At 35.7% G+C, this 19,498-nt stretch overlaps 1 protein-coding gene across 6 annotated transcripts in view; it reads left to right on the forward strand.

Annotated features, from left to right (window-relative positions):
• Positions 1 to 537: 537 nt before the first annotated feature.
• Positions 538 to 19,498, forward strand: part of LOC144974788 (uncharacterized) — a 109,940-nt gene continuing 90,979 nt past the window's right edge. Inside the window, exons 1-10 of one of the 6 annotated variants that reach the window (XM_078918045.1) lie at positions 538 to 760; positions 4,510 to 4,577; positions 5,006 to 5,031; positions 6,251 to 6,396; positions 8,668 to 8,825; positions 10,908 to 11,112; positions 11,802 to 12,001; positions 13,189 to 13,337; positions 14,328 to 14,375; positions 17,760 to 18,350. In XM_078918045.1, coding sequence (XP_078774171.1) covers positions 750 to 760; positions 4,510 to 4,577; positions 5,006 to 5,031; positions 6,251 to 6,396; positions 8,668 to 8,825; positions 10,908 to 11,112; positions 11,802 to 12,001; positions 13,189 to 13,337; positions 14,328 to 14,375; positions 17,760 to 18,350 — 1,602 coding nt within the window. In that variant the 5' untranslated portion in view covers positions 538 to 749. The remainder of the gene's footprint in view (positions 761 to 4,509; positions 4,578 to 5,005; positions 5,032 to 6,250; positions 6,397 to 8,667; positions 8,826 to 10,907; positions 11,113 to 11,801; positions 12,002 to 13,188; positions 13,338 to 14,327; positions 14,376 to 17,759; positions 18,351 to 19,498) is intronic. The other 5 variants (XM_078918047.1, XM_078918049.1, XM_078918046.1 and 2 more) reach the window with 5 other exon arrangements.

Raw genomic sequence — 19,498 nt, forward strand, 5'->3', positions numbered from 1 at the left:
AAATGTAGCGTGTTTGGTACGCTATATCCCGTTGGCGGATGTTATGAGTATATAAATGTATAAAAAAGAAAATTGACCTTCTGTCAAGTCGAAATGATCAAAAACTTATGCCTTTAGTTAAAGAAACCGACTTCGCTCTTTTCAATGTAAGCTTAAATTTTAACCCAAGTTTTATAAGTCAAAGGTTGGAATTCGAAATTAACCAGCCTACTCATCCCAACAACCCGCTTTGAGACGTCAGGTAACATTTTAATACGATTGATTCACCGTAGCTATCTATATTGCTGCATTACGTACTTAATGACTTATGAGAGGCAATTTGGTCCTGGTAAACAATTGAGAATTCATAAATGATCACCATCTCTTCTTTTAAATATTGATACTTAAACCGAAATGAATACAAAGTGCGTGTTCAACCAAGTTTTTATTATATACATAAACAGGTAAATTCCTTGATACATAATTAATTTGAAAGAAAGCGACGAATTTTTCATTTTACACACATTCCTGCGAGATCGCCATTCAGCGCGGAGCTGCATTCCGGAAGCGTCTGTTGACCTGCAAAACATACAAACACCAAGTTGGGACTTGAGTTCTAAATACGTTTTGGCATTGCTCTTACTTTGAAAATATGAGCAATGGCATACATTGACACCTTGGTTTGTGTGTAGTTGTATAAAATATTCGATTCGTCTCTATAATAGAGAATTTTAAGGATTTAAAAGCCGTCATTAAGTGAACCAGCAACCATGAGTTTTGGGTAAGATCTGGGTTTGACTGGTCTTGTCAACAATGTCAACAGTGATATTTTTCATAGTTACCGGTTTTTTAAATTACAGACAAAATATGATACGATGCATTTTCTGATAAGAATTAATTTGCTCTTTAAGTAGACGACCACACGAATCCACAGATTTTATTTAACTCTGAAAAAGAAGGAAGCGTTGTTGGCGTTGTAGTTGTGTTGTGTTCAGTTCAGAAAAGTGAGTGGAGCAGGCACCCATGCCGGTAACAACAAGATATGAAGTGAGTAGAAAAGCGCCAGAAGACAATAGAGAATAAAAAATTTTTTCGCGCGGGTGGGGTTTGTACCTGCGACCCTATTGTACGACAACTCCGCCTGGCAGGTGAGAGCGCGGCTCCACCGTGCGAGCCATCCACGAACACAAAAATATCCGCCTCAAACCCAAAGTCACCTCCAGATCCCTCTCTCACCCACTTCCCGAGATCGCCGATTCGTTCGCCACCATCGCGAAGCAATTTTGACCAGCAGTTAAGCTTAATAGCCAATATTCTCATCACAAACATATAACACAGAAACGATTGAGACATTGAGCATGCTCGGCGCATGGGTGAATTTTTAATTCAGAAAAGTGAGTGGAGCAGGCACCCATGCCGGTAACAACAAGATATGAAGTGAGTAGAAAAGCGCCAGAAGACAATAGAGAATAAAAAATTTTTTCGCGGCGGTGGTGGGGTTTGTACCTGCGACCCTATTGGTACGACAACTCCGCCTGGCAGGTGAGAGCGCGGCTCCACCGTGCGAGCCATCCACGAACACAAAAATATCCGCCTCAAACCCAAAGTCACCTCCAGATCCCTCTCTCACCCACTTCCCGAGATCGCCGATTCGTTCGCCACCATCGCGAAGCAATTTTTGACCAGCAGTTAAGCTTAATAGCCAATATTCTCATCACAAACATATAACACAGAAACGATTGAGACATTGAGCATGCTCGGGGCAAAATTTTTTATTCTCTATTGTCTTCTGGCGCTTTTCTACTCACTTCATATCTTGTTGTTACCGGCATGGGTGCCTGCCCCACTCACTTTTCTGAATTAAAAATTCACCCCATGCGCCGGAGCATGCTCAATGTCTCAATCGTTTCTGTGTTATATGTTTGTGATGAGAATATTGGCTATTAAGCTTAACTGCTGTCAAAAATTGCTTCGCGATGTGGCGAACGAATCGGCGATCTCGGGAAGTGGTGAGAGAGGATCTGGAGGTGACTTTGGGTTTGAGCGGATATTTTGTTCGTGGAGCCGCACGTGAGCGCGCTTCACCTGCCAGGATTGTCGTACCAAATAGGTCGCAGGATCAAACCCCACCACCGCCGCGAAAAAATTTTTTATTCTCTATTGTCTTCTGGCGCTTTTCTACTCACTTCATATCTTGTTGTTACCGGCATGGGTGCCTGCTCCACTCACTTTTCTGAATTAAAAATTCACCCCATGCGCCGGAGCATGCTCAATGTCTCAATCGTTTCTGTGTTATATGTTTGTGATGAGAATATTGGCTATTAAGCTTAACTGCTGGTCAAAAATTGCTTCGCGATGGTGGCGAACGAATCGGCGATCTCGGGAAGTGGGTGAGAGAGGGATCTGGAGGTGACTTTGGGTTTGAGGCGGATATTTTTGTGTTCGTGGATGGCTCGCACGGTGGAGCCGCGCTCTCACCTGCCAGGCGGAGTTGTCGTACCAATAGGGTCGCAGGTTCAAACCCCACCACCGCCGCGAAAAAATTTTTTATTCTCTATTGTCTTCTGGCGCTTTTCTACTCACTTCATATCTTTGTTGTTCCGGCTGGGTGCCTGCTCACTCACTTTTCTGAATTAAAATTACCATGGCGAGCATGCTAATGTCTCAATCGTTCTGTGTTATAGTTTTGATGAGAATATTGGCTATTAATAATGTGGTCAAAAATCTGCTTGCGATGGTGGCAAGAACGCGATTCGGAAGTGGTAGAGAGGTCTGGAGGTGACTTTGGGTTGAGCGGATTTTGGTTCGTGATGCTAGAGGTGGGGCCGCTCTCACTGCCAGCAATTGTGTACAATAGGGCGCAGTTCAACCCCACCACCGCCGCGAAAATTTTTTTCTCTTGTCTCTGCGCTTCTACTCACTCATATCTAGTTGTTTGTCGCGGTGTGAAAAGTGTCAGTACTGAGTACCAGTGTAGTGTGGCTGTAGACCTGTTTGAGTTGATTCAGTACATGGTAGATACTTTTGATGAATCTTTTACAACTGTTGCAATCATAAATATAAACAATAACTTGGCAAGAAGTGATACTTAAATTAAAGGCTGTCATTCTCATCCCCCCCCCCCCGCATTGGATTCGAAAAAACTGCCTTTTTGCGATTGTTGATGATTTTTTAATGTGCACTGTGACAAACTTAACAATTACTGCTTAACCTTTGGATTAAACATACAACAATTGTGGACTACTATTATGGAGACTAGCATCCTAGACTAGGGGGATGAGAATAGTCACTTCGAATTTAAAAATAAAATTTAAAATGATTTCGGTCTGTCTGTAAGAACTAAGACTAAGAACGGAACACGAAAGATTTCCAGGAAGTCTTAATTTCTAAATCAACAGGAAAAAGAATAGGGTGCAACCTAAGTAAGCGGTTATCAGTAAGGACCAGATTTTACAAGAAGACTGGTACTTCACCATAACTTCTTGGTGTGTCAAGTGCATTGGACTTGGACGGGAGAAGAGTACCAGACGCCATGCCTCATACCCTGGCCATTATCAATAACACTAGTAGTAGTAGTAGTAGGCAAACGCTTGGACTCAAAAATTATATTCATATATCTCTTAAACAAGTGTGTTGTCTCTGTAGGTTTGTAACATTTACGTCGAATTGAATATTTTAAAGATTTGTTGTTGTAAAATATTAATTGTTGAGAGATTAGAGGAATTCACAGTACTTACAATTTACAATAATCGAATGTCAAAATATGTTTAAGCAAGGTTGCCAATTTTCTGTATATTAATGGAATTCAGTATGCTATAAACCCTCAATATATTTTCCATTCACCTGCTAAACTGAAAAAAATAAGTACATAATGTCTTTTTCTCTGGAATTCAGCACTCAGACAGGGTTCCATCAATGTGTTCAGTAAATTTTTGCCTCCTGATTTGGCAACCATGGTCTTAACTTTTTTTACTCCTGCACATATGTTTGTTTTACCTCTTTATTATTTGTACGTTTTATTTTTGTTGATTTGTTGTTTTTTTTTTTGTGTGTGTGGATATCAAATCCACTCAACCCGATGTCTGTGCATTAGGCACGTGACCAAAGGTTGAGGACAACTCTAAATACATTAGGGGAGGAGAAAAAATACTGTTTATAACAGAAAAAAACATTTATCTTGTCAAGATTACATTTTGTACTGATAAAGAAATGAAAACATTTTGGCAGTGTGTGTTACTATTATTCGTCCCTTATTTTCCCTCATTCTGTCCCAAAATGTCCCTCATTCTGTCCCAAAATGTCCCCCATTTTGTCCCAAAATGTCCCTCATTCTGTCCCAAAATGCCCCCCATATTGTCCCAAAATGTCCCTCATTCTGTCCCAAAATGTCCCTCATTTTGACTTTCTGAACCTAGCAGACGTGATCCATCTCACTCTTAGCAAATAATTTCATTTGTGCAACCTTACCATCACACGATCATTTTTATTGAGCTAGAATTAATTTTGAAATTTAAATTATTTTATTTTCAGAAATTCTTCAGCCGTGCGTTTTGATGTCAGTCACCATTCAGGGGCACCAGGAATATTTTGGCAAAAGAGTAAGTAGTACCGATGTGTGAAATGGAAAGATAATCCATGGTTCACAGTATTGATCAGTTTTATCATTGGCCATTCACTGATGTAGAGGTAAAATTATCCTTCAAGGTTTTTTTTTTTTGCCAAAGAAATGCATATTGCATCAAACTTTTGAAAGAAATTATATTCGAAAACACTGTCTATTGTTTTATCAACTCCAAATTTTTTTTACTGGAATTTTAAATTGTCAAGAAGTCAATGATAAGCCAATAATTCTGTTACTTTTCATTATCGTAATAAATGAGCATGAACATAGAAGATAGATCCTCAGCTCACTGTCTGAATAAGCTCCTATCAATATTACTCTTTTTTGTTTTTTTTTATTTTTTTAAAGGGGTTCTTTTAAACCTTGTAATTTATTGTTTATTTTCTCTCTCTATGTTTCCCCCAGATCAACCTAAGACAGACAAACGAAAGGTAAGACTCGACACCTCAAAGGTGAATGTGAATGGTGGCATGTTTATCTACATCTTAAGTAGTTTGGTATTGGATGGTGACTGGTAACTGGATGGGGTTCTTGACCTCCCATAGTGGGCAGGGAGGCACTTATCGTGTCTTCTATCCCAATATATCTGTTTTCCGATTTGCTTCTGTCTTTGTCTTGGAATGAGTTTGCTTGGTTTTGTCCTGGCTCTGGACAGAGTCCTTGGCTGGGAGGGAAACAGTCAAATGTATAGTTATTGTTTTGGGAGATGATATTTTTTTCCTTATAAGTCATCTCTCTGTTATGTATTGTTAGTTAAGTATTCTGTAATTATTTGAGTGTGTTCCTTGTAGTGGGATCCTGTATTGATGTCTGGGTGAGACTTTAAGGTGATCTCAAATTAAGTACATTGACGGTGTGCTCTTGGAATCTATATCTGTTCATTATTTGAACCTTTTGAGCCCCTTTTTCTTATGTTTTCTTGGGTGTTTTGATTGTAAATCTAGAATATTTTGACTATTCCATTTTCTTCTTTTTACTGGCGCTGATATGACCTAAATCTGTTGCAAGCTTCGTAAAACCGTTTAATGACTGGTAAGTTATACTTATGACCTCCTTCAGCGATGGTGTAAAGAAAAACATTAAATTCCAACTAAGTAGAGAGCGGTAGGGGCTGCCTGAAGCCTGAGATCATGAAAATGCTAATGAAAGAGTGATAAAGGAGAGGCTTTGGATGAGAATAATACTATAACAGACAATGGACGTTTCGGGTACAAACTCTTCGTCAGCTAAACAATAGACAAGTAAACATTGAGAACAAATAAAATTAAATTTTTTGAACGCTTATTTGTAGAACACTCGCTTCACACACAAAGGGACTCAGATCGATCCCAGGTGAAATCGAGATATTTTTCTGATCACCTTCTCTGCCCAAAAGTGATTGGGTAGCTGGATTTGTTAGATCTAGAGGGAAGTACATTGCGATCGACAAACATCCTATCCTAAGAATTGGCACGCAATTGCTATTGTTTGTTTGATACCCTAGGGACAGGGATAAACCCTGCCTAACTGGGTCTAATGGCTCAGAAGGACTACTTTTTTTTTCTTTTCATTTTTTTTTTTACTCATTGTTTTTTACTTTTTTAAGCTTCAAGTTCAAGCAGCAATATTTGCATGATAACAACAGATGACAGTTTTCATTTTCATTTTCAGTTTGGCTACAAATCAAAAGGGTTGCGACATGAGATCCGACGTCCTGACCATTCAGAGGTCATTGAAGAATTGGAAAGGAAAAGAGAGGATGAAAAGCGAAAGTTCAACAGGGACAACAAAGATTTTATTCAAAAGAACAGGGAAAGGTAAAAATATCTTTGGATACTCACTCTTTCACTCAATCCCATGACCAGTTGATCGTTTGGGGGACATTCAGGATGAAGACTTCACAAGCTTACGCCATTCGTCACAGTCTCTGGCCAAAACGCTAAGGCTATTGAGATTCAAGCCTGTCCCCTCTTTGATGTTGTCTTGCCATAGTTTTTTATGTCTTCCTTTTCTCCTCTGTTCCTCTACAGTGTTCCCTGCTTGACAGTCTTGCACAGATTATCACGGTGAACAGTGTGTCCAAACCATGACAATTTCCTTCTTTTGCCATTGACAACAGTAGTTCCTGTCCTCCTGCTCGATCTTCTACCTCTTCTGAAATATCTTTATTAGTCATGTCCTCCAAGTAAGGACCTCTCAGGACAGCATCTATATTTAACTCATGGTACATGATTAGTAATCTTTCTGACTCATGAGGCCCATGGACCTAGAGTTTAGAGCCATTTCTTTGCTTTTAAATTACTTCATACTTACTTATCCTCTTCGTGCCAGGTGGCACAGACATAAGGCTGTGATCTGCTGTTTCCATTCTACCATGCCAATGGTTGTGTTCCTTGCCTAGCCCTACATTGTCCAAACTGCAGCATTTCTTTCTCTTTCAACAGTCTGCTGCCAGATTGTTTAGGGTCTGCCACGTTTTCTTTTTCCCTCTAGAGCCCAGTCACAGGGTCGTAATCCTATTCTTTTCTTAGTAGGTGGCCAATGTATTTGAGCACATTTAGTGGATTTAAAAAGAAAAAATTTTTTTTTTTTAATTCAGCTTTTATATAGCGCAATATCTATTAAACGTGCTCAAAGCACTTTACAAAGGGTCCCTGACCAACAGCAACACATAAAATATAGAATGAATCATGACACCTGATAGATGATAATACAATTTTTTTTCCCCCGACAGACAGCCCTTTTAATGGCCAGGTACTAATTTTACACCTGAAAAATGGTGAGAGTGTGAGTAAAGAGTCTTTTCCAAGGACTCAACCATGCATCGAGCGAGGCTTGAACTCAGAACCTTCTGAGCTGAAATTGAGTGTCATACCACTAGACCACACAGCCAGATATAGGACTATATCAAAGCTCAAGTTTAAAATCTCTTTCATGACAAAGGCTAGCCATCGTTCATTTCAAGATATTGAAACGGAAACAAACTCTGGCCTGAAGGGGTTGACATCTCTCAAGGACTTACATAATTTTCATTATCTTTTTTTTTTTTAATTAGATGTTTTTTAATAGATATTTTTACATAAATTTAGTTTTTATATAATTTACCTTTTCATGCTTTGTCTATATACCATAAAATGTATACACATCATGCATAATATAACATATATTTTTATGTGAATATTGATAATATTATAGTTGCACTTTTACTATTCCTTTTATTCAGTATTAGTACTACATTTTATTGCTTTCTATAATTATGTCTGGGTGGGGTTCCTGACCTCCCAGAGTAGGCAGGGGGGTACATACTGTGTCTTCTATCCCCTTATATCTGTTTTCCAATATGCTTTCTGTCTTTTGTCTTGGAATGTGATTACTTGGTTTTGTCCTGTCCCTGGCCGGAGTCCTAGCTGGGAGGGAAACAGTCAAATGCATAGTTATTGTTTTGGGAGATGATATTTTTTTCCTTGTAAATCGTCTCTCTGTTATGTATTATTATATTTGTTATTTTCAATGTATAATGTAAGCATATGAGTGTATTCCTCTTTGTTGGATTTTGTGCTTGTGTCCGGATGAGACTTATAGGTGATCTCAAAATAAGTACATTGGTGGTATGCTCTTGGAATCTACATCTGATCCCTATTTGTTCTCAGTTCCCCTATGTCTGACTTTCTCTTGGGTGCTTTAATTGTAATTCTAGAACTTTTTACTATCCCATTTTCTTCCCTTTTACTGGCGCTGATATAACCTAAATGTGTTGCAAGCGCCGTAAAACCCTTAAAAACAAACAAAAACATATAATTATGTAAATATATATGATAGTGCTTATTTATTCATTCTTGTAATTGTCATTTGTAAATCCACTTTCTGTATTGATTTATGAAGTTCATTTATTTATTTATTTATTTATTTATTTATTTATTTATTTATTTATTTATTTATTTATTTATCTTTTATTATTATTGTTGTTATTATTATTATTATTATTATCATATATAGGGAGGTTTGATTGGGCCGCCTGAAGAAGCAAACGTAAAGAATATTTTCCTTCCATTATCATTTTATCTTTATCTTGATCTTCAAACCCTCAGATACAGGCCCAGAGAACAAGTTCCTCCACCAGGATCAACTCACATCAGTCCAGGGACCGTCACTCTTACTCAGGACCAACTTGCAGCCCTTCTGACTTCTCTTGGTGCCCTCAACAAAGGTGAAGGCAAGGCAGACAATCCACTCAAAATCAGTTTTGGTAAGAAAAGACGATAAATACAGTTCTGTTGTCCTATGATAAAAGGAAGTGAGCACATTGGGGTTAGTTTCAAACTATGGTCGGAAATGTGTACAAAATTTTAATTCTTTCAGCGCCATTGGCCGCAAGGTGCGGCCAGAGCAGAATATGTTCTACTGGCCAATGACCACATAGTGCGGCCGGTCTTGAAAGGCAAAAACAATCATGTAATCCAATCTTTCAACAAAAGTACTATTAATTGAACCAAGGGTATCATTTCTTTCATCAAAGCATTCATTTGGCCCTAGGGGGGGTATTTTACTTGAGATTTTTAACCAAATTCGAATGTCGCTTTATCTTAGCTTGTCGATGTCATGCTGCCTCAATCAGGTGTCAGCCATTTTGTGATGGAAATGCGAATATAGCCTCAGCGCTGAAAGAGTTAAGGATTTGTTTTATGTTTCAATTTCAAATTATTTTATTTCTGATAGCGTTATAATGCACATATTACATGACCCAGATGGTATTGTGCACTGTGAAACGGGGATTCCCTTAATGTAAATAACTTATTTTTGTTTACATTGGAGCTTACGTTCCACATGGTGGCAGAGTAATATCTGTGTGTGTTCATTGTATATGAACGCATGTGCATAGAGTCGTCCCTTCCCTTACCGACCAATTAGAGAGTTTTTGTTTTGTTACATCTTTAATTGAATGACTTTAGTTGTAATAACCCAATTACATAATTTACGAAGACTGCTTCCGCCATTACAAACTGTCAAAATAGCAAGTTGTAGCGAAAGCTCACTCAAATTGACAAATTTTGTTCAGGTAAGATGAAAATGTTTCTTGTCTTACGGTTTGCATGTCGTCTGTCCTGACTGACAAATAAGCTGAATGTAACTAACTGTAGAAATACATTGAGTGACTTAAAACTGCCTCCTAGGATCAATATTTAGGCATTATTATTGTCAAATCGGTGTTGAATCTCCATGGTGCCCTGAAAACAGGTTGGTCGGTGAGGGAAGGGCATTTTCGCATGTCCCGTCCCCTAACGACCAAACACTTTAAATGGGTCTTTAAAAAACCTACCAAACACCTTAAAACGTTTTGTGTTGTCTTTTTTTATTTCCTATACCTAGATGTGTAAATAGTTGCTAAATAGTTTGTCTTTTTACAGTGGCTGCTATCAGGCAGGCAGAAAAAAAGGCTACAAAGAAGACTGAGCAGGAAAGGAAACGTCAGGAGAGGGGAAAAAATAAAGCAGATAGATTGGCACTGATGCAGAAAGGGAGAGGGAAGGACAAAAAAGAGAAAGACAGAAATCATCCTCGGCAAAACTAGTCAAGGACTCATACAGAGGTTATTCTGGAAGATGATTCATAGGTTATTCTGGAAGATGATTCATCATGTTCATCAAATTGCTTCAGCAAGAGAGAAAACAATGGCCGAATTAGTTGCGTGACAAGCTCTTAGCGGACGATAGGGGACAGAACGACTCTATTTGTTTTTGCACTTCCGAGCACTTTTGGTGGAAATGGGCGCTATAGAAATTACGCATTATTATTATTTATTATTATATTTAAGGATCAAAGATTTTTTTAGTTATCATGGGGTTGGATCTCCAGGAACTCGGGTAGGGCAAAAGCAGATCGTCTTAAAGGAAGTAATATAGAGCGTCAAGCAAATGTTTTGGTTCTTAACTTCTTGCACTCTTAAGATGATTGGACCAAACCTATGTCATGTTTCCTAAATGCCTTTCTTCTTGTTTCTTCTCTTTTTAAAAAAAATCGCCAGTGCAAGGACTCAAACCTGGCACCCTAGATTAGAAATTGTATTTCCATTTATGTGAAACTCTTAGAGATTGTTTTGTATGGAGTAAACCTCTTTAAAATTGCCATGTTTAATTATTATTGATGCTATGTGTTTATGTAAAATACTCACAATGTCTGCTAGACAGGTATAATGCACCAACATGCAAATCTATGTGTAACTTATAAACATTTATAGTCCGATTGATAGTTAAGTGAGAACTAATGATTAAAAGAGCTGAGTGACGTCAGTATGTTTATTTTGTATTAATTTATTATCCTATTGTTTCAGACACAGACACGAATAAGATAGAAGTGCAGAGATACGAGAGTGATGACGGCGGTGCGAGTAGTGATGAGCGGGTGCCTGGAGACGAGGATGGTGGGAGTTCGCCTCCTCTGGGGATTTACGATCTGATAGGGGATGGGGACGTGGTGACCAAAAAAAGTCCCAGGGTAGAGAAGGAGGAGAGAAGACGAAAGACGAGGAGTAGAGGGTAAGTAGAAAAGTCATTACCATCCAATCCAATGAATTTAGATCCATAAGGCAGTCATTCCGAAAATGTTCAATGCAAACTATCGGAACAAAGTTGACATCACTCAGCTCTTTGTTATTTTCTTTATACAGCCTCTTGGCTGATTAGTTCTCTCACTATATTCCATCAATCAGACTGTAAACTTTAAAGGTTACACACAATTTTGTGTGTTGGTACGTTGGGGCAGCAGTATGGTCTTTGCTTCTAACCCGAAAGGTACCAAGTTCAACTACCCGCCGCGCTGTGTGACCTTGAGCAAATCACCTAGCCTTAGCTCCCTTTGCAGCACTGCACTGCGGCTGATGCGTGGGGTATTCCAGTCTTCCCTTGGAATAGACCTGAAAGAAAAATTTCCCCTTAGGGATGAATAAAGGGAATTATTATTATTATTATTATTATTATTATTATTATTATTATTATTATTATTATTATTATTATTATTATTATTATTATTATTATTATTATTATTATTATTATTATTTTTATTATTATTATTATTATTATTATTATTATTATTATTATTATTATTATTATTAATATTATTATTATTATTATTATTATTTATGAGGCTGGCAGATGTTATGAGTATTTTATATAAATGCATACCATCAATAAACATGCATTTATTCGTTTATTCATGAACTCATCAGAAACGAAAGAGAGTCAACGACAAGAAGAGATGAGAGCAAAGATGGTGGAGACAACAAAGAAAGCAGCCCTCTGAACACAGGGAGGTCCACCCTTGGTGAGGCCAAGAAGGAGGCTGGAGTGGCCCACATTTCTCCCAATGTCCCACTGAAACACATGACTGTAGGGGAGAGGAAGCGCTTACAGTGGGCCATGGAAAGAGGTGATTGTTTGGACAAGCGTACCAGGAATTATGTTATTAATTGATTAATTCATTATTTATTTTATGTATTTATTTTTTTATTCTCTCACAACGAGTCCGAAATATATCATTCTCCTCTATCTTATACTCTTCCTCGTGCCCCCAATTCCGAATCGGGTTACAAGTGAAGAATCACATTGTGACTGTCAGTTCATGTGCCCACCCATTCTTAAATATCCTTGAGACTATAATAGTGTTATAGATAATATGTGTATGTATGTGTCCCATCCTGTTTCATTTGTTCCATTCGTCTGTTATGATGCGTTAAAGCCTGACAGTTATGCCGTGATTCTTCATTTGTTCCCAATCGTAATCAGACTCGTCTGAGTTCCAATTACATATCACAGGTAAGTTTGCTTAATTTTTGAAATATATATGTGTTCAACAAGAGAGCATTAACAAGCCTCGTTGCATTGCAGTCACTGATGTTTAGTGAATAAATGTCAATAGTTGATGTTAATTAAGGATGAATTCAAACTCCTCCTGTATGTTACTATTTGCCTTTCAGAAACTCTTTTACCTTTTCCTGATCAAATTAATTTTCTATTCCCACCTCATAGTGGGCAGAGAAGCATTTGCTGTGTCTTCTATCCCCCTTTATCTTTTTTCCAACATGCTTTCTGTTTGTCTTGATGAAATTACTTGGTTTTGCCCTGACACTGGTCGGATACCCTAGCTGGGAAGGAAACAGTCAAATGTATAGTTAGTTTTGGGAGATGATATTTTTTTTTCCCTTGTAAATAATCTCTCTGTTATGCACTGTATTATGTTTTATTTACATATTATATATTATGATTTGTAAATATTTGAGTGCATTCCTCTTAGTGGGGACCTGTGCTTGTGTCTTAATTAGACTTTTAGGTGATCTCAAACTAAGTACTTTGATAGTGTGCTCTTGGAATCTACATCTGTTTCCTATTTGAACCAAGTCCCCTTTGTCTTACCTTTTCTTGGGTGCTTTAATTGTAATTCTAGAACTTTTTACTACCCCACTTTCTTCCTTTTTACTGGCGCTGATATGACCTAAATGTTTTGTAAGCGCTGTAAAACCCTTAAGAACAAACAAAACAAACAATTCCCACCTGTGATCTTTACAACTAGATTTTTGTGTATTTGACTTTTTAAAAAAGAATAAAAAAATGTTTCAGCTGAGCTTGAGAAAGAGTATGATCCTTGGGGAAGACCCGGTGCTGGTGCTCCTCTAGGGAAGGCGGATGAGGTCAAAGTTGAAAAGAAACCTGTGTCACAATCCAGGGAAAGAGAAGTTGAACTCAAAGCCAAACACCAGAAGCAACGGGTAAGAAATTGGAGAAAAAATAAATAAATGCTATTTTCTTTCTTTCTTTTTTCCATTGAATTGCACATTATCAACTTTTTCATTAGCTTTTAATACTCTTTCAACAGCTGTGTACAGTGTTTTATTGAAGCAAAGAAACAAGACGAAAAAAAAACAAGATAAATTAAGGAAAGAAAAGTTTTTCTTGTAATGAGCAAATGAAGTATTAAGATGAAAACTCTGTCTTATAGAATTTCTTCTTAGATGGAATTTGTTTGAACACTTAGGTGTATTTTTGAACTATTGGTCTTTTGGTTTATACTAAAATATTTATTTTTAATCGTCCGTCTTAGGAAGAAAATTTAATAATTTCAAAATCAAACGTTCAAAAGACTGTTCATCATGCTTTTTTTAAAAAGTTGTTTTTGATCATCGGTTTTAGCACTACCACCTAGTTCAAACTTTTTAATTCTTCATCATAAATATGCCTTTTTTTTTTTACTCATTTGATTGAAAATTTATACATTTTATTCATCAGCTTATTTAACTTTTTCGTTTTCGACATGAATGAAAATGGAACATAATTTGTTCTTATGTTCATCCATCCGTGTGAAAACGAGGGAGTTAATAGCATTTTCGAAATATTCTTGAAAATTTAGTCATATTAGTTATAGCCTAGTGAAACAACAATCCCCATTGATCAGACACTATAGAGACCACGTATACATTGGTTGATTTTAAAAAAATTAATTTGTGGATTGTTTAAAAAAACTTGTAACATGGCATTTTGTGGCATTTCTCTAAATGGTTCATGTCCCATATCCTTATTGTGTGTCGCAGGTAGCCAAGTGTCTTACTGGTTATTCCTACAAAAATGTGTCCAGCAGGCAACTTGTACTATAAGAAATGTAAATTTTGTTCCACAAAGCCTATTAGGGAATAAGTAAAGCTTTGTGAGGTGCTTTGATCTATGGAGATGAATTTTATAAAGAACTTATTTTATTTTATTAGGTTTTTCAACATCCTCGTCATTTAAAGTTACTTCATTGGCTTTGGACGGTATGGCTCTTTCAAAATTATTATTCTCAAAACTCGCAGCATGTCAATGCAGAGAAATATTTTGTTGAACGGCTGAAGATGGTTTGTTTGTTCACCTATCCTTCAATTCCATCTCATTGGTTACATTATCCATTCAATGGGATTCAGATTTAATTATTTAAGAAAAAAATATTTTGTTTGGACTTTTAAGGTTTTTGGGTCCAAACACAATTTTGTGGTCTGAGTGAATTTTGTTTAACGATCAATTGTCAGTGTAATCTAAATATTTTAGCATACATTTGAACCATCTTCGCTTTTATTTTCTCTCTTTAGCTTAATTTTCCTTTGTAGTCCCTTTTTATACTGTTCTATTACAGAGTTCTCTTTTTTAAAGAGAAAAATAATATTTATAACATTTCTAGAAGGTTGATAATGTGATCAGTGACAAGAATGGAATTATTTTGTGGAAGGAGAAGTGAATATAGACTAAGGCCATTGCATGCGTAAGCTTGCTTCTAATTTCTAATCGACTGATATGGGGTGGTGATGTATTCAACGTAGAGATTTTATTAAGGGCGGTATGTTCATTTTCAACAAACTGACGGAATAGATAAATATGTAATTCTCAATAAAATAATTCATGAAAAGGTTATAAAGATAAGGGTTTTGGGGTTAATTCCTTCTTAAGCCAACTGGAAAAAATATTTTTAAAGTCAAAAACATGAAACCAATAACCAGTGATATGATAAATATCAGGAATGCCATAAGGTGTCAGTCAATAATGTCACATACTTATAGGAATAAAACTACTCTCAAGATTCTGCTTGCCTTTATGAGTACTGTAAAGATGGGTTTAGCAATCTATTCAGGCTTTCTTTTTTTCTTTTTTTTCTTTGATTGATGTGAAAACATCGACTCAGGAATAGGTTTTCCTTTTCAAGGCTTTGATCGCTACATATTTGTAATTCTTGACAGAAACAAACGATTTTTATACACATATTTTGTGTATAAAGCAAAGTCGTTATTAATGTGAAACATTTATTTAGAATGAAATTGATCAATGAAAAAAATAAAAAATCATATTATGTCTCTTGCAATGTTTGTCATGCTGAGCCCCTGTTGTTCAGTTTCATGTTAATACACTTTTCACGAATGTTTTTAATGATTAATGTTTATTGAGAGCCTTCATGGAGATAACGGAGCAAATTTTAACAGCATGTGGCATCGCAGTCTTGTTCTATGCATGGTAACGTTTATTCACACTTTAAATTCATTTACTTCTTGAAGATCATCATGGTTTTTTTTTTTTTTTTTCTGATTGCAACTGTTGTAATCAGTGTTAAAAAAAATTGGGAGCAAGCATCGGTTTTCAACTCTCAGGAGTTCATATGAATGGAAAAATTATACAAGTATTCGATTTTCAATCTTGATGAACTCGAGAGAGTTTAGATAAAAATGTGAAAAAGGTGTGTGTGAAACGTTGCCAGACAGCGCAGGAACAAAAATACAAGAATCAATCATTCAAGGTTGATTTTTTTACTTTAATTTTTTTTTTTTTTACTGCTTAGTCTGGCACAGTTTCATACACACGTTTTCAGATGTTTGTCTTGAAATCAAAGGTTCTTTAGCAGTATTGAACTGATGAATTACAACGCAATTTTTTTATTTAGAGCAAAACAAACCATCGCTGGCATATCTGTTATCTTGAATTGATATCTGCTACTCTAAAAAAACCCTTGACTTGTTTGAGTTACAATGCAACTGTGAGATAAAAAATGTTATGGGATATAAACATTGTTGGAATGAGAAATTATCACCCAAACAAACAAACAAACAAATAAACAAGCATTAAAAAATATAAACATTTAAACATTTTCTATAATTTCTATAATTTATTATAATTTATATTATCAATTTTATACCACACTAACCATTTATTTGAATTCAGTACAATGTTAAACTCTGAATATCAAATTTACAAATTTATTAAATCTCAGACTTTAAATGTTATTCAATTCTCAACCTGCTTTGCTTCTTTCTGCTTCATGTTGTAAATAATGAAAATTACCAAAATATCTGATTTAAATTCTCTTTTTAAAATGAAAAACAACAAACATGTAAATAATAATGTCTGCATCAGTCTTTCTTTTCCTTTTTTTTTTTCTTCTTTTTCTTCTTTTTTTTTTTTTTTTTGATCAATTCAATCTGAAATGCAGTCAGTATGACATACATTATACCACAAGCGTACTCTCGAATTCAATTCCTATTTCTGTGTCATGTTATGACATGGTACTAATGCACCTGATAAAGTGTGCATGAAACAGTGTATTCAGGAGGTCTGAGGTTTGATCCCTAGTCGAGAAAGACACTTTTTTTTTTGTCATGTATTTTTCTTTCTTGCTTTGTCTGGCACTGTTTCGTATCCTTATCTTACTCCAGTGCCTGCTCCCTAATTTCTCAATTTAATAAATTTATTCTATGGAATTTGGGAAGGTTGAAGATAAAGCTAAAACACTTCATTCTTACTTCAGTTTATCTGAATTATAATAATGGTAGATGAGATGGCTATGTGGGTAGGGCATTGCTTTATCCAAATTATTAAGTTCAACATCGGTTTTATCCATGGGCAAGAGTCTTATTCTCAGCCACTTTATGGCTGACACCTTGATTTTTCCAGTCTTATCTTTTCATATATTTTTGATTTATCTGAAAATCTCTTGTCATAATTTTTGTTTTGTTTTGTCTTTTATTGTAAATATTGATCTATTTAAATCCAGCAACTCAACTGCAGTCATTTTGTATCTTCACATATTTTTGTGCCGTTGGTATTGTGGATAACAACATATACCAGGAAATAAAACAAACAACCTGAGCTTTTATATAGCGCAATATCCAATAAACGTGCTCAAAATGCTTTACAAAACATCGCAGATTTCAAAGCTCCATTCTTTTTAAGAAAAAAATAATGAATTAATAATTAATTAATAGGTACAAGAATTTTAAGTTTGAAATAAGAAGTTGATGAAAGGCGAGGTTGGGTTTTTCTCTTAATTCTGTTTTCTCTCATTTTATCAAAAGCTTGTACTAATATTGTATATTTTAACACTTAGTTATTGTAAGAGGTTGAGTGGGTAAGGCATTATGTATCCACCAGGGAGACCTGAGTTTGATCCCCACTGTCAGCATCTTTTTTTTTTTTCCTTGATTGAGCATGGAATTTATCTCCTAATGCTCACTTTGCAGTCCTGCACTGCAACTGATGTCTGGGTTATTTCAGCCTTTACTCGACATAAACCCTAAAGACCAAATTCCCTAGACAATAAGCACAAGGAATTTTATTTCTTTTTATTTGATTCATATCTTTTAATGCTCAGTTTTTATTATTATTTTTCTCTGTCCATGTAGGAGGACTTGGAGAGTGACATTGAGAGACTGCGTAGAGAAATACAAGAGGCGGAGAAGCAGAAAGAAGAAGAGGAGCAGAGAATTGTAAAGAAGATTTTAGAAGAAAAACAGAAAAAAGAATCAAAAGTGGAGAGAAAAATTGAAAGGGATAACGCAGGTGCGGAGAGGGGAAGGAAAACAGATGGGGGCTCGAGGAAAGATGATGCTGCCGCTGGAAGATCGGAGAAGCAGCAGAAGAAAAGTAGGGATGATTCCAGGACCAGACATGAAAAATCCCCTAATGAAGAAAAGGTACAAATTGTGTTTATTACTAAGAAAAAGGGTAAAACTGATAAAAACGAAGAAGAAAAGGAAGAAATAAGCATTACGTTGAATAAGTCTGGTTTAATTGATGAGGATTCTAAGGAGTCCAACAAAAATGAAGGGAAAGTAGATAAGAAAAGAAAAAGCAGACGTGATGACAAAGATGTTGATGAGCTTCCACAGGAATCGTCCACAGCAGACGCGGAGGCTAAAGCCAGGAAAGAGAGCAAAGAGGAAGAGAGGAAGAAGAAGGAAGAAGAGTCGAAACCCTCGAGGAGTAAACCATTGGTTGGTGTAGTATATATTTGTATATAGATCCGAAGTAGAAGTGCCGCTGCTTCTGTATGATATATACCACCCTCTGTATTTCTTGTGTGGTTACTATAAATGTGATTCTCTGTCTCTATCTGGTATTATGTTGAAGGGGGAGCCAGACGATTTAATGATTATATTAATGATAATAAAATTAATAATAATTATGATGAAAATGATGGTGATAATAATAATAATAATAATAATAATATAATAATAATAATTATATATATTAATAATAAATGACGTTTGTATAGCGCTTTACCCCCATTCCAACAGCCTCTAGGTGCTTTACATTCATATAATAAATAAACAAATACAGTGAAAATTAAAAACATAGCAATTTCAATTACTTAAACGACAATGGCTATTAGGCAACAATCACATTTTGCACACGGGATAGGTAAAACTTTCTTGACAAAATAAAAATCACGAGACAAAAAGACGAGTTTTCAATTTAAATTTGATGTAGTTAAAGTTGAAGTAATCTGAATAATGATAATTTACTGTGTTAAGGACTTCAAGAGTATATGTATATACATATTCTTTCCTCTTCATAAAACACAAAATTCCTCACAATGCTCTCATTTTTCTGGATGCAAGTTCAATGTTCACCGTCTAGAACATCTCGACATAATGCTGATTTGAGACAATGGATCATATAATTTGTAACACAATGGCTAGTGTTTCATCTTAATCTTTTGTACCAGTGGATTGTTTGGTTTGTGTTAGTCTTTGGTGATGGCCAACATTACTGTATTATCACTTACTACAGTCAAGGATTTTAATTCTATTATTCAGTATTTCTTCTCTTTCGGAAATAATAAGATTAAATGTTAGTTTGTTTATTTAATCATCTGATTTCTAACCCTAGTTTTTGTTATTTTTTTATTATTATTATTATTATTATTATTATTATTATTATTATTATTATTATTATTATTATTATTATTATTATTATTATTATTGATATTATTATTATTACTGTATAATTATTATTATAATTGTTATCATCTCCAACATGCTGATTACTGATTTGAGCCGTGTAGTGATGCAGTGCATATTGTTAGTGTGTGGTTTTATAACCCTTAAACTTCCAGATGTCAGTAGATAATCAGATAACC

The sequence above is a fragment of the Berghia stephanieae genome, chromosome 6 (genome assembly GCF_034508935.2).
Source record: "Berghia stephanieae isolate SIO BIC M18660-M18661 chromosome 6, UCSD_Bste_1.3, whole genome shotgun sequence".
NCBI classification, from domain to species: domain Eukaryota; kingdom Metazoa; phylum Mollusca; class Gastropoda; order Nudibranchia; family Aeolidiidae; genus Berghia; species Berghia stephanieae.